This window comes from Zosterops lateralis, assembly GCF_965231275.1.
Source record: "Zosterops lateralis genome assembly, chromosome: 19".
NCBI lineage: Eukaryota > Metazoa > Chordata > Aves > Passeriformes > Zosteropidae > Zosterops > Zosterops lateralis.
In genome coordinates, this window is record NC_139779.1 from 8,437,829 (window position 1) to 8,453,027 (window position 15,199).

The 15,199-nt window shown below is 53.5% G+C and overlaps 1 protein-coding gene across 1 annotated transcript in view; it reads left to right on the forward strand.

Annotated features, from left to right (window-relative positions):
- Positions 1 to 15,199, forward strand: part of CALN1 (calneuron 1) — a gene marked incomplete at both ends in the record, with an annotated part of 94,915 nt that overhangs the window by 39,872 nt on the left and 39,844 nt on the right. Inside the window, one exon of the mRNA XM_083875519.1 lies at positions 13,313 to 13,425. Coding sequence (XP_083731645.1) covers positions 13,313 to 13,425 — 113 coding nt within the window. The remainder of the gene's footprint in view (positions 1 to 13,312; positions 13,426 to 15,199) is intronic.

Consider the following 15,199-nt stretch of genomic DNA (forward strand, 5'->3'; position numbering starts at 1 on the left):
GGAGACCTGCCTGCTGCCAGGAGCGTGCAGGGAAGCTGGGTGCAGACACAGCCTTGTCCCGGGGTCGTGGCAGGGTGGAAACACCCAAATCCTGCCAGAGCAAGGTCTGGGGCTGGAGGGATCCAGGACAGCCAGGGAGATGCCAGAATCCTTGAGGAGACTGGGGAGCAGAGCCTGGGGAGATGGAACAGGGAAACTTTCCTGCCCCGCGGGGGGATCCCAATGTCCCTGGGAATAGGACAATTGTCGCAAGGCAGGGCTGTCACCCTGCTGAGGGTGTCCAGCAGGGAAAGGGCTGCAAAACCTGGCAGGGAGAGGAGATCCATCGTGGGAATGATCTCATTCCATAAAGAAAAGGGGAAAAAAAAGAATCTATCACTTTTAAAAGTGTTTTGTCCAAAAGTCGTTGTTTGCCCCTTGCCCTGCTGTGCTGGCCTTTCCTGGCAGAGAGGGACTTGGGCTCAGGTTTGGCAAAGCCAGGCTTGGTGTGCTGCCAGCTCCTGGGGTCTTTTCCCGAAATTCTGAGCTTTTTTGGAAAAAGAGTGCTGGGACTTGGCTCCTAGTTCTGATTCATCTCCAGTCCTTCCCTGACTCTGGCAGACTTTGGCACCATTCTGTGCAGACTGCTGGTGTGGAGGGACCTGAAGTGGGGAGTGGAGTTAAACCTGGAATGATGGAAGTGGTAAATTCCTGCTGAGGCTTTCCAGGGAGCTTGGAGTGCTTTCTGCAGCGAGGGGAGCTGATGCTCCTGTTCCACATCCCACCAGCTCCAAACTGGTTGTGCTGGTGCAGGGTTGGGGCTGGAGGGAGGCTGTGCCAGGGGAAGGTCTGGTGGGCCATGGATTTAAAAAAAGTCAGGAAAGGGAAATTCCTGAGGCACTGAGCAAAGAGGGGAATGTTCTGTGAACGATTTACCTTGCCTGCAAATTGAATTAGTGCTGTACAGCTTGAATTTATATTATTGTGGCTTCTTTCTCTCCAATGGATTCTGCACCTTTTCCTGGGATTTCTACTATGGAGTGAGAACCAGCAACAGCTCTTGCTTCCTCTCCCACTGGGAAAGGGCATCACTGAGGAGCAGGGCAGGAATGCTGGTGTGCCCAGTGCTCCCAGGAACAGCCTGACCACCTTCCCACAGATTCCTGGGGAGAGTTGCTGAGTTTTTCCAGGTTTTTGCTCAGCATTAGATGGGTTGGAAGCTGAGATGGATGGATGAAAGTCACACTCAGGAGGAGTCTCTCCAGTGGTCAGGAGAGATGGGGGGAGGTGAAATCCTCTGCACATCTCTGGCCCATGCCATGAGTTATGATGTGCTGGCAGGTGAAGCAGCCAGACATCCATTCCTTCCTTCCCATCAAAACTGCTGCCAGGGCCTGAAGATGAGGTAAGAAAATTGGCAGGGCTTGGGATTTAACCTGAGCCAGCGTGAGCAGCCCCAACATCCAGTTTTCATCAGCAAACTCCAGTGCGGCAGAGGGGCTGGCAAAACCAGCAGCTGGAGCTGGGCTGGTTTCCCTGTTCTCCGTAGGGATGGGGATGGAGGGAGCAGGACTGCCAGGCTGGATGGGGATCTCAGAGGAGCACCTGCAGTGTGCTGGGGCTGGGCATAAAGTGACCTGACAGCTGGTGTCACCTCCTGCCACCGGGCCAGGGAGGGACACAGGGGGTGACACAGGGAATGGCACAGAGGGTGACACAGGGAATGGCACAGGGACAGCTGCTCCCAGGGCCACCGTGTGGAGCTGCTCAGGGATACTCTCAGAGCTCCCATCAGAGCAGGAAGGAAGGGATGCTCCATGATTCATTCCTAATCCATCACTTTTGGCGTTAGGGAGAGAACACTGCTGGAAGTTGAGCAAAACCAGCCCTGGCACAGCTGGATCTGGGCCAGGAGCCCTTCACAGGTGTCACCTCTGCTGCCTCCATGGCTGCTGAGGGCTGCCTGCACAGGACATGTCACCAGCCTTCCTGCAGAGGGGACAGGCCAGCACAGGGACATGTCACCAGCCACCAGCCTGGCACTGCCAGGGTGCCCAGGAGTGCAGGAGTGGCTCTGCCCTCACCCCTCTGCATACCCTGACTTCCTGGGAATATCCCATTGCTGCCACTCTTCCCTGGGGGCAGGAGCACAGCAGGGCTGGAGATCCCCTGGATCCCTACAAATCCCTCCTCCAGCTGTCCTTCCAAAGCTTTGCTGAGAGCTTGGACGGCACTGCCAGGCCCGGGATGGAGCTGTTGGGGTGTCTGTGCAGGAGTTGGATTCCCTTATCCCTGTGGATCCCTCCCAACTCCAGGTATTCCATGATTCTGGGATTCTGCCAGGGGTGCTTCACCCAGGTGAAGAAATGCAGCTGCCACGGGGGAAATTGTATATTTGGCATAAAACTCCCTCAGTGATGGAGAAAAATGGGAATCTCCTTGGAATATTTCAAGGTCTCTAGAGAAATCCTAGTAAATCCTCAGAACCCTCCCTGTGTGAACTCCAGGAGAAGTTGTGGCACTGCTGGGATGGGAAGTGCCAGGACAGGACAGAAAGAAAAGAGATTTGCAAAAATGTTTCTCTTTAGGAAGGGAGGTGAGGGCTGGGGTTTCTCAGAGTCCCATTATCCCAAAGCTTGCTTTGGAAGTGTTTGGGACTGTTCCCACAGATGTTGTTGGTGGACCTGGGCACCCCTCTGGGGACTATGCTTCATAGAGAGCCAATATTTTGGTCTGGAAATACTCCCAGAGGTCAAATCTGACCTTTGTCCTGTGGATTTCCCTAATTTTCAGCCATAATTCTGCATTTCATGGACACAAACTGTGAGAGGGGCCCGTGCTTCTCTCTGCAATCTGGGGAATGACCTGGAATGTTCTGCCAGCACAGGGAAAGGGAAATATTTCATACATTTCTGTGCTGGTAAAGCAATTATTTGTAAATTCTTCCAATTGGCAGCAATGCTGATAAAAACGCTGGGAAATGGCACATGGGATGTGTGGCCTTATCTGGGATTCCTCCTCTTTAAGCAGGAGTTGCCATAAAAGAGATAAATGTGTGACTTAAGTGTCACAAATTGTTTCGTTGGGATTTTTATCTGAGGAATAAAATGAGCACTTGGTGCACTAATTAGAGGAGCAGCTGGAAAAATAACTCCAGGCTACCACAAGAGGGGGGAAAATCCACCCCTGAATGTCAAATTATTTATTGGGATGAGAATAGGGAGTATTTTGATAAAGTAGAAGTTGAGCTGGTGTCACCAGGGATGTGCCTGGTACCTCTGGGACATTCTGAGATGGTGGCATCCTTGGGAGAAATGCAAAATGGGGGAATCTCAACTTTAAATTCTGGAAGAGTCATGGAATCCTTAAGGTTGGAAAAGCTCTCTAAGACCATTGAGTCCAACCACCCCCACCACTGCCAAGGCCACCACTGCCCCATGTCCCCAAGTGCCACATCCACAGGGCTGTTAAACCTCTCCAGGAAGAGGGACTCCACTCCTGCCCTGGGCAGTGTCAATGCCTGACTTGGGAGGAATTTTCCAATATCCAACCTGAACTTTCCCTGATTGTTTCCCTGAACAACGTGAGGCTGCTCTGGATGTCCAAACCCAGGCAGAAGTGACACTTGGTGCTGTGGTTTGGTGGCCAATGTTGGACTGATGACCTTAGAGGTCTTTCCAACCTCAGTGATTCCAGGACTCTTCCAGAACTTCAAACTGAGATTCCCTCCCAGTTTTTCATTGCTGCTGAGGATGTCACCTCTCCAATTTTGCCACTAGAGGTGACACATCCCAGAATGTCCCAGATTCCCTCTGGAAAGGGAAGGAGTGCCAGTGCCAGGCCGTGTGGTGTCCCAGGTCACCATGTCCCTCCTGCCACCCCTCCAGGCCCATGTCCTGCTGTCCATGACTTCCCCAGGGACACTGGTTTGGTCTGCCTGCCCTGGCTCCTGGGGAGGGAAGGGACACCAGAGCTGGGCACAGGGATAGGAATGGTCAAAGGACACGGGCTGGGACACCCGGAGACAAAGCAAATCTCTCCTTCAAAAATTGACTGTTCAGCTTTCCCCTGGGGCAGGCAGAAGGCAAATTCCTTGTCCTTAGGCATGGACAAATCCCAGGATCCCAGGGTCATTAAGGCTGGACAAATCCCAGGATCATTAAGGTTGGAAAAGGCTTCCAAGGTCATCCTGTCCAACCTTTGATCAATGAAATGTTGGCTTCTGTTCACAAGCTCAGCCTGAGCTGCCCTGGTGGGACAATGGTGACATTCCCAAGGTGGAAACATTTTCTCTCCGTCTTTTGTCTCTCTCACTTTTCTTTCTTGGATTTTCCTGAGTTTTTTTATGGCTGTGGATGTTCCTTGTGTTTCAGCATGAAAAGAGCTGGATGAAGTATTTCATTTTATATCTCAATATAAAATGTGTATCAGTACAAAACATCCCAGGCTGCTGGAGGGGGATCAGGAACCATTTCTGGATTAAAATCAGAGTTCATAGGAGTCAGAGAATCCCAGGTCTAGATTGGAAATAATCTTAAAAATCATCTCACTCCATCCCCTGCCATGGGCAAGGACCTTCCAGTATCCCAGGCTGCTCCAAGCCCCATCCAGCCTGGCCTTGGACACTGCCAGGGATGGGGCAGATGGGTTTGGATGGATTTGGGGTTTGTCCTTTGATCTCAAAGTGATTTTTCAGTGTGAGAATTGATCCAGCCACATTCCAGCCTGGCTGTCCTTTAAAATTTGTTGCTGAGCTGGAAATTTTGGGCAGTGGGATGGATTTGATGAGACTTGTCTGGATTTATTTGGGCCACTCTCTCCATGTCTGCTCTCATTTGGACAATGAGGATTATCACATTTTATCCCATTCTGTGTTCTCACTGCAGAAATGAGGAGTAATTACAGTTGCTGCTGCAGCCTGACAGATCTGCAGCTCAGGAGCAGCAAGAGGTTCATCAAATTACACCAAATTATATCAAATTATACCACATAATATCCAACCCAGCCTTTGCTGAAGTGCAGCCCTGCTGAAGGGCAGCACAAAGGAAGCCCTGAGTTGCAGCCCCCCTCGGGAACCCACCCCTGCTGTGGGCTGGGGTGCACCTCATGCCCTGAGCTTTGCATTCTTGCTGAATTTTATTTCTTCCTGAAATGCAGCACCCCGGGATCGTTTTGGCTTCCCAGGGTGTGTGAGCTGCAGCCAGAGCTCTGCCCTTCCCAGGGCAGGGAGCAGAGCTGTTGGAAGTGCTGGGGAGTCTGGGGGTGATCCTGCTGCTCCTGATCCACAGCACCCAGGTCAGGGTTAGGGTTAGGGTCAGGGTTAGGTCAGGGTTAGGGTTAGATTTAGGGGTAACCATAGTCCCTGCTCACAGCTGGGGAGGGATCAGAGTCTGCACAGACCTGCAGGATGGCGTTGGGTGCCCAGAGAGAGGGGTTCATAGAGGGTTGGTGTCTCTGGGGACTTGGGCGACCAGGCTGGTGGCACATCTCCCTCAGCAGACCCTGCAGGGCCCTCCCCTGGGGACATCTGGTGACAGGGCTGGTCCCTGGGCCTCCTACAGCTCCCTGTGTTCAGTGGGGAGCTGGCAGGTGTCTGATGGGGATTGATTTCTTACTGCAGTCCCTGTTTTCTTTGGACTTTTCCTTCTTGTTTGAGTGCTTGTGCTGGTGCAGGGACAGATTCACTGTCCTCCTCAGTCCCTGTCAGTCTCCTGGTCAGACACTGGGAATTCACAGATTTATTTTGAATGGAAGCAACAACCAGCCCTGTGGAGCTGCTCCTTCCCCTGCAGGACAAGACAAGGTGTGACTTCCAGCTCCTCTGCTCCGTATGGGATGCACAACCTCCCCCTGCTTCACCCTCCTGGGCTCTGCTGGAGCCTTCCAGCCCCCATGGAAATCCTGTCCTCCAGGGACGTGTCTGTACAATCCATGGATCTTTTCTGCCTGGTTGTCATGGAACCAGAGCAGCCAGATCCTCACAACTGCGCTGAAAACTGCAGGAGTTGAGGGACTTAAGGGACTGAGGGGCTCCATGGAGATCTTTGATCCTTTCCTCAGATCCAGAGAAGCTTTTCATGGAATCCCAGAATGGTTTGGGTGGGAAGGGATCCTAAAGCTCCTCTCATTCCATGGGCAGGGACACCTTCCCCTGTCCCAGGCTGCTCCAAGCCCCAGTGTCCAGCCTGGCCTTGGGCACTGCCAGGGATCCAGGGGCAGCCACAGCTGCTCTGGGCACCCTGTGCCAGGGCCTGCCCACCCTCCCAGGGAACAATTCCTGCCCAATATCCCATCCAGCCCTGCCCTCTGGCAGTGGGAAGCCATTCCCTGTGTCCTGTCCCTCCATCCCTTGTCCCCAGTCCCTCTCCAGCTCTCCTGGAGCCCCTTTAGGCCCTGGCAGGAGCTCTGAGCTCTCCCTGGAGTTTCTCTTCTCCAGGTGAGCACCCCCAGCTCTCCCAGCCTGGCTCCAGCCCTGGGAGCAGCTCCGTGGTCTCTTCTGGATTCATCCCTACAGCTCCAGGTCCTTCCTGTGCTGGGGGGGGGCAGGGAGGACAGTTGTTTCTCTCCTCCAAGAAGTCACTGGAGCCATCTATAATTAAAGCTGTTTTCCAAGGCCAAAATTTTGTGCCAGACTTTCTCCGTCCTCTTTGTAGTTCTGGATTGAGGCTGTAATTAGGGAGAAATTCTCTGCCTCGTGCTGGGCAGGGGGTCAGGCTGCTGAGGAGGCTCTGACCTCCCAATCTTTGAAATCGAAAGCCTCATCTGGGAAATCTCCTGTGGCTGGAGCTGTTCCCTGCCAGGAGGCTCATCCTGTGCCTGGCCCAGACTGCGCCAGCCCAGCCCAGCCCGGGTGATCTGGGCACGGCAATGACACAGCCCGGCCGGGCACTGCAGGAGCTGCCAGAGAATAAAAATAAACAGCAGTTGTGTGCTCCGGGCCCTGAGCTGCAAACCTGGCTCATTAACTTTAAATATGTCACCTCGGTGCTCGCTGGAGGTCACGCTCGGCAGGAGCGGTGCGGATGCTGATCAGGCTCATACCGCACATCCTCATCCCCATCCTCATCCCCATCCCCATCCCCATCCCCATCCCCATCCCCATCTTCATCCCCATCCCCATCCCCATCCCCATCCCCATCCCCATCCCCATCTTCATCCCCATCCCCATCTTCATCCCCATCCTCATCCCCATCCTCATCCTCATCCCCATCCCCATCCCCATCCTCATCCCCATCCTCATCCCCATCCCCATCCTCATCCCCATCCCCATCCTCATCCCCATCCCCATCCCCATCCCCATCCCCATCCCCATCCTCATCCCCATCCCCATCCCCATCCCCATCCTCATCCTCATCCCCATCCCCATCCTCATCCCCATCCTCATCCCCATCCCCATCCTCATCCCCATCCCCATCCCCATCCCCATCCCCATCCCCATCCTCATCCCCATCCCCATCCCCATCCCCATCCCCATCCCCATCCCCATCCTCATCCCCATCCCCATCCTCATCCCCATCCCCATCCCCATCCCCATCCCCATCCCCATCCCCATCCCCATCCTCATCCCCATCCCCATCCCCATCCCCATCCCCATCCCCATCCCCATCCCCATCCCCATCCCATCCCCATCCTTATCCCCATCCCCATCCCCATCCCCATCCCATCCCCATCCTCATCCTCATCCCATCCCCATCCCCATCCCATCCCCATCCTCATCCTCATCCCATCCCCATCCCCATCCTCATCCCCATCCTCATCCCCATCCTCATCCCCATCCCCATCCTCATCCCCATCCCCATCCCCATCCCCATCCCCATCCCCATCCTCATCCCATCCCCATCCTCATCCCCATCCCCATCCTCATCCCCATCCCCATCCTCATCCCCATCCCCATCCCCATCCTCATCCTCATCCCGGCCCCGGGGCCGCACAGGGAACTGCCGAGAACCTCATTATCCTGACAATGGCCGGGGAAAAGGCTCATGTAGGGATCAATCAGGGCGCATTATCCAGCCAGTCTGATGCATAAGGCTCTGAAAACCCGGCTAGGTCCGTTCTGCCCGGGGGTAGAGGTGATGCAGTCCAAGAATGTTTCCCCCCCTCTCATTTTCCTTTTCCCCCCTTCTCATTTCCCTCTTCCCCCTCTCATTTCCCTTTCCCCCCTCTCATTTCTAGGAATGCTTTCCCCTCCTCATTTCCCTTTCCCCCCCTCATTTCCAGGAATATTTTTCTCCTCTCATTTTCCTCCCCCGCTCCCCCCAATTCCCTTTTCCCCAGTACAGAACCAGCAGGACAGCTGATGGCACCTGGAGCCTCTCGGTCCTGGGGATGTGGGATCAGAACCTGGAGGAGAATTGGTGTTGAAGGGGAGTAGCTTAGGAGAGTAAATCCCCTTTCCAAAGGGCTGGAGGCTCTTTCATCACCCCTGAGATGGTGTCCAACCCAAAGTCTGCTCTCTGGAGGGCAATGGTGCTTTTCTAGTCCCCTCCAGATATTCAGTCATTAATGATTTTCTTTTTTTCTATGTCCCTTCTCCTCTGCACAACTCCCTGACAGGAGGGGACAGCCGGGGGGGTCGGGTTCTGCTCCCAGGGAACAGGGACAGGAGGAGAGGGAACGGCCTCAGGCTGGGCCAGGAGAGGCTCAGGGTGGAGATTGGAAACATTTTTTCACTGAGCAAGTGTTCAAAAGCTGTGTGGATGTGGCTCTTGGGGACAGGGGTCAGTGGTGGCCTTGGCAGTGCTGGGGGAAGGTTGGACTCCATGATCCTGGATCCCAGCTCATTGATTCCATGGTTCTGTGATCCCGCAGGTTTGTTTAGGAGGCCCAATGGGCGTTTTGTAGAGGTGCAGACACCCCTTCCTTGAGTCAGTCAGGTCCAAAGCAAATCTCCCTGGGCTGCAAGGTCTGGGAAAACTCTTGGATTCCAGCTCCACACTGCTCCTTGCTGCTGCCCCATCACCTTTGGTGGACTTGGAATCAAAGAGCCACACAACAGTTTGGGGTGGAAAGGGACATTAAAGATGATCCAGTTCCAACCCTGCCATCCCCACACTTGGCACAAGTCCCAGGATGTGCTATGGGATCCCAGGATTCCCTGCTAGAGCTCTGGGGGCAGCCAAACTGAGCTCATACATGTCAAATGTTCATGCTGGGGCTCCTCAGGCTGCAATTATCTTATCCCCAAGGTCTCTGCACCACACAGACAAGCAGTGACAGGGAGCTTTGGCAAGTCTGTCTGTGGCACTGGAAAGGTTCCTGAAGAACCCAGAGATGTTGTTTGGTGCCTTCAGCATCCTCTTCCCACGATGGGACAACGAGCCAGGCTCCCACCACTGCCATTCCTTTTTATTGCCACAATTCCCTGGTTTCTGCCAGGACTGAGGGTCCTGCAGGGAACAAACCTCTGTGGGCACCTGGAAGCTCTTCTCACCCAGCTGAGGGCCTGGAGATGATGAGCTGATCTGATTTGGCTCTGCTGGGGTGGCCAGAGAGGTTCTGAGTCACTGCTTGACTCATGAGGCTCAGCCACAGCGTCGGTGCCCGCGAGTGACTCGGTGACATTAATGCCAGGATTAACACAGAGCTGTACGGGGGAGGAGAGTGTCAGGGCACTGCTGGGAGGGAATCAGGGAGTGCTTTAGGTGGGTTTAAACCAGTGCTTAAGCTCAGCTCTGGTGTTCTGCTAAAATCACCTACACAGGCAGTGACCCATCCCTTGGCTGATGAGGGAGCTCAGGCATGGGCTGGAATCCTGCCTGAAACCTCTCTGTCCTCACCCCCTTTGCCACCTGCCAGGCTGCCCTGTCCCATTAGCCCCTCACCACCATTCCCAAGGGTTCCCTGTCCCATCCCCTCACCCCCATTCCCAAGGGTTCCCTGTCCCATCCCCTCACCACCATTCCCAAGGGTTCCCTGTCCCATCCCCTCACCCCCATTCCCAAGGGTTCCCTGTCCCATCCCCTCACCCCCATTCCCAAGGGTTCCCTGTCCCATTAGCCCCTCACCCCCATTCCCAAGGGTTCCCTGTCCCATCCCCTCACCTCCATTCCCAAGGGTTCCCTGTCCCATCCCCTCACCCCCATTCCCAAGGGTTCCCTGTCCCATTAGCCCCTCACCCCCATTCCCAAGGGTTCCCTGTCCCATCCCCTCACCCCCATTCCCAAGGGTTCCCTGTCCCATCCCTGTGGGATGGCTCCTGGAGAGGAGCAAGGAAGGTGAGGGAGAACAGACAGCACACGAGCCTTTTCCTCCTTTCTCCCCACCCTTAAACCAACTCTGAGTTAATTTGTTGATAATCCACACACAGCTAGGAATCCCAACGACCCTGGGGAGAGCAGCACATCTGCAGCACAGGGATGGGAGGGTTGGAATTGATTCCAGGGCTCCATCCCGAGCAGATGCTCAGCAAGTGCATCCCCCAGCAGCTCCCAGCACTGATGGGGAGGAGCAGGAGGGTGAGGAGGGTGAGGAGGGTGGCTCTTGCCTGTGCCAAGCTCAAACTCCACACCACACTCCCAGGATGGGATGTGAGAACTGGGCTTTGGTGATGTCCTGGCTGTGCAGAGCAGCCCCTGCAGGCTTTGGTTCTGGTTTTTATGACATTTCTCTCGTGGCTGTCAAAAGGAATTTTCAGATAAAGCTGTGATTTCTCTCTGTTGATGAAATGATGCTGCAGTCTCCTGAGGTGCTGATGGCAGGGAAGGTTTGTTTTCTGCAGCTTCACATGAATGCTAAAGGGATATTTCTACCAGGAAAAAGTGGGGTCTAGTTGCCTCGCTAGTTAAGAGCTTTAATTGAAAAAGCAGTCAATAAGGGGATAATGCATTTTTCAATGGCATCTTTCTTTGGAGGTTGTGGGAAATGCTCTCATTAAGCTGATAATTAAAGCCTGTGAGGTTAGTGATGATCCCTGGCAGAGGCACAGGGAAGTCACGAGCGAGGGGCTGCCCGAAATCTTCTACAAAGTCAGAGCCCAGCAGTGCCAGCACCTTTCCTCTGGAACTGAGTCCTGCCTGTCCTCTCGGGGTGGAGTGACATTGGAGAGAGCCCGAACCGAGTAACTCCGTGCTCGGGGGTCACACAGTCCCAGGCCGAATGTATGCGGGGGCAGGTACCAGCATCTCCTTAAAATGCAAATTGTTTTCTTGCTAATCTGGCTAATTTGAAGAAATTAGCATCTCGATTTGCATCCCAGCGCGTGGATTCGCTGCCGTGTGTGCCATCGAGCGCTGTCACCTTGCGTTACCTTCCCGAGCGATGCAGCGGGCGGGACTGATCCCATAAACGTTAAAGAACGGCTCTCCAAGGGTTGGTGTGCTCACCCCTGTTATAAATGCAACGACAAAAATCAGATTAATAAAGAAACAATGTATTAGAAAAACAATCCCAATCACCGATAAAGAGAGAAACCACAAATAGGATTCGCAGCGCAGCGCTGGGTGGACAGGGGTCTGCACCCTAAGGTACAGATTTTCTCAAATCCACACGGAGCGGATCGTAGCCTGGGGTTTTATAGGGTTTTTCATGTCCCGAGGCAAAACAGGTGCATGGAATAGTCCGGCAAATAGTCCAAATAATTTTCGGATGGATTTCCCGGATTTGTCAAACTTCGCAGATTGTATTCTGGGAAGGTTCCTTTCACATGCGGATGGGGCTCGCCGGTCCATGATTATTCTGATGTGTAGTCCCCGTCGGAGAATTCCTCTTCGTTTGGGGAGTAATTTCTCTGTCTGGGTATGATGCCGATTCTTATCTGGGTTGGCCAGTGTCTTTGTTCATCCTGATGGCTCCTGTCCCGTTCTTTGTCTCGGGGCTGGGGAACGGCAGCAGCCTGGCTTGAAGGAAATTTTTCTGCAGACTATACCTTTTCACATTTTTATGTTAACACCAATCTAACATATATTTCTATATTCTTTTATCATGAATTTTTACCCCAATGTCACATTTATCCCACCCCTTACCTCAATAAGCTGTCCTAGAAATGAGCTCGGTCCTGCAGAGCCCCTGAGCTGGGAGCGGCTTTAGCAGCAGGACAGGCTCCAGGTGCGTTTTACAGGATCCCTGCAGGGTTCCCTTTCAGAGCCTCAACCCAGGATATTCCCTCACAGTGGCTGGAGTCCCGTGGTCTGGGACACTTCTCACACCTGGTAATTAACAACAGCAGCTCCAGGGAGGGCTGGATGCAGTCACTCCCAGCCGAATGGGAGTAAAACACAAGCCCAAGGCCTGCAGGTGCTGATTGTGATCCCACGCTGGCAGCAGGTCTGATTTATCCACCCCATCAGTTCAATAACATGGAGGAGGAGATGTCCGTGGCCTGATCAATGAAGGAGATTTTCCACAAGATTAGGTTAAGCATTCTCAGGAGATCTGGGCTTTGAGCTGCTCAGACAGACAGGGAATTTTAAGATCCTTCAGCAGGCACGAATATCCCACTTTTTTTTTTTTTTTTTTTTTTTTTTTTTTTTTTTTTTTTTTTTTTTTTTTGTGGAGGCAAAAGCAGCATTTGATACAAAACTCCCTCCTGTGCCTCGTTCAGAGCTGGAGCCACACTCAGCACTGCACCAGCTTGGCTCATTAGTGGCAGGAGCTGTCACCTGTCCCTGCTGGTGGCACTGAGGCTGTGCCTGCACTGCCTGCTCTGCATGCTGGGCACACACACGGATGCTGCTGGGAAGCTGGGCTGAAATGCCTGATCTGCCATAGCCTGGCCCTGCTGTGCCTCTGGATGTGCCATAGCCTGGCCCTGCTGTTCCTGCACTCCCTCCCTCTGGAGGCTGGGGCTGGCCCTGTAAAACTTGTGCAGAAGCTGAAGGGAGAGCCCTGGCCATGCTGCCGGCTCCTGTCCCCCTGGCAAAATGGCTTTTTGGGAAGTGCCTCTGGGTTCTCAGGGACCGGGGAACAACCTGTTCCCCTCAGTGCATGGCCTGATTCTGTCCCTGGGGGCAGCTGGGACACAGCAGGGGCTGTTTCCTGGCACAGCAAAGGATTTGGATCCATGGGCACTGGGAAGTTGCTGTGGAGGTTTCCCAGGGCACAGGGGTCTCTGATGTGCAGCAGGTTCAGAGGGGCATGTTGGGCTCTCAGGGGTAATCAATTGATAATAATGAGGGTGGGCAGGCCCTGGCACAGGGTGCCCAGAGAAGCTGTGGCTGTCCCTGGATCCCTGGAAATGTCCAAGGCCAGGCTGGACAGGACTTGGAGCAGACTGGGACAGGGGAAGGTGTCCCTGTTCACGTCAGGGTGTTGCACTATATGGCTTCTAAAAGCCCCTTCCAACCCAACCTTCTCTCTGATTTCTGAGTCTCTGATCTTTTTCCTCTCATTCCAGGGGATGGCCAGGTGGATTTTGATGAATTTATGACCATTCTGGGACCTAAACTGGTGTCATCGGAGGGCAGGGATGGTTTCCTGGGGAACACAATAGACAGCATATTCTGGCAGGTAAGTGAGCATTGCTTTAATTGCAACTTCAGCAATTAGCCAGCTGCCGAGCCAGCTCTCAGCAGCTTCCAGAGTGGATTTGTTGAGGAGCACAGTGTGATTCACTGAGTGGGAATGATTGTGGAAAGGGTGTTGAGGTCCATCATGCCGGGGGTTGTGGAAGAACATCCCGGGTTTGTCGAGGCAATTGTGTCCAGCCAAGCCGTGTGTTCCTGTGGATGGATGCAGCAGGGCACAGCAAAGCACCCCAAGGCTCATGCAACACCTTTGGGGGTCTGGATGTCACTTTTGGAAGAGAAAAGCATTTTTCTCCACAAATCTTTTGAGTTGGGAACCTTGAAACCATGTGGCTGCTCCCAGAAATGTGTCCCTGTTCAGTGTCCCTTGGCTGTGGCAGTTCTGCACAGAGGGAATGTGCTGGGCAGGGCAGCTCCCACTGGGATTTCTGCTGAATTCAGTGATGAGCTCAGGATAAACCTGTTTGTGCCAGAGAAAGTTTTGCCCCAGCTGCTGCCCTGGGGTGGTTTGGTCCTGCTGGTCCCAGGCATTGGAAGGAGACAGATCCAGCACTGGGAGCTGCTGTTTGCTTGCCCTGCAGTGAAACTTTAAACAGCCTTGGAGCTTCCAGGAAAAGCAGTCCAGGCTGTTATGGCAGGATCAAAAATCCCCCAAACCACAGAGCTGCACGTTTGCTGCCAATGGATCAAATGTGTGGCTTCCTGTGGGATTCCAGCTCCTTTCACTGACCATCCCACAACCTCTGCCTGCTAAGAAACTTTGCCTGTTCCCAAGTTTAATGAAGCAAAAGAGCCAAACCTGGAAATGAGAATTTCTGCCTTCTTTTACAGCCCTCCAGCCCTGTCCAGACTGAATTGGGTGGAGCTTTGGAAGAGTATTTTAAAAGGCTTTTAAAAACTTGTTCCTGGCTTCCTGGCATAGGACAGGAATAACCCTGAAAATTCTGCTCTGGGTTCCAGGATTTGGTTGTCAAAGCAGGAGTTTGGTGCTGGTGAAGCCCCCATGATTTGTGATGTACCTGAGGGGAGTAAATGGCACCAGGAGGGGAAGGACTGGGAGCCAGGGATGTTTTATTGCCTCTACTGCTCCTTGGGAGCCTCTTCCCAGCCTGGGAGGGAGAGGAGAGAGCCCCATCCCATCCCACTGAGCCATTGATGCCTTCCAGGATTCCAGCCCCTCAGGAGCTGCTCAAGAAAAAAAAATCCTGGTAGGAAAATCAAGTTTGTGAGCTGAGCTCTTGGATGGGGAGCAGAGAAGTCTGGAGCCTTCCTGAAAATTCCACTCACGGTTTAACCCACTGCATTTTGTGACCCTCCCAGCACTGCAAATGCCTGGAATGAACCAAGGAGGATTGTGCCAGGCCAGGATTGTGCCTGGATTTAGAGCAGCAGGATTCCCGGGATCAGCTTCCACAGGGACATGGCCCTGGTGCCTCCCTGGCTGTGGTGGGACAGGGAAAAGGGAGCAGAGGCTCAAGGTGAGAGCCCTGGGTGGGCAGGGACAGCCCCAGGGGCTCCTTCAGGCAGCAAAGCTCTGACTCAATTCCACAAATGCTCCATGGCCTTGGAAAACAGCAGTTATGGGCTTTACCACCTCTTTACTCAGCACTTGCCTGGATTTATGAGCCCTTGAAGAGCTCCAGTTGCTTTTTCTCTGTACTCTGTCAGAGTACAATGTCTTTACAGCTTTTTCCCAAAGAAAAAGCAAGGAAAAAATCATGGAAGCGTCATTCAGGGAACAAGCTCCCTTTACCCAT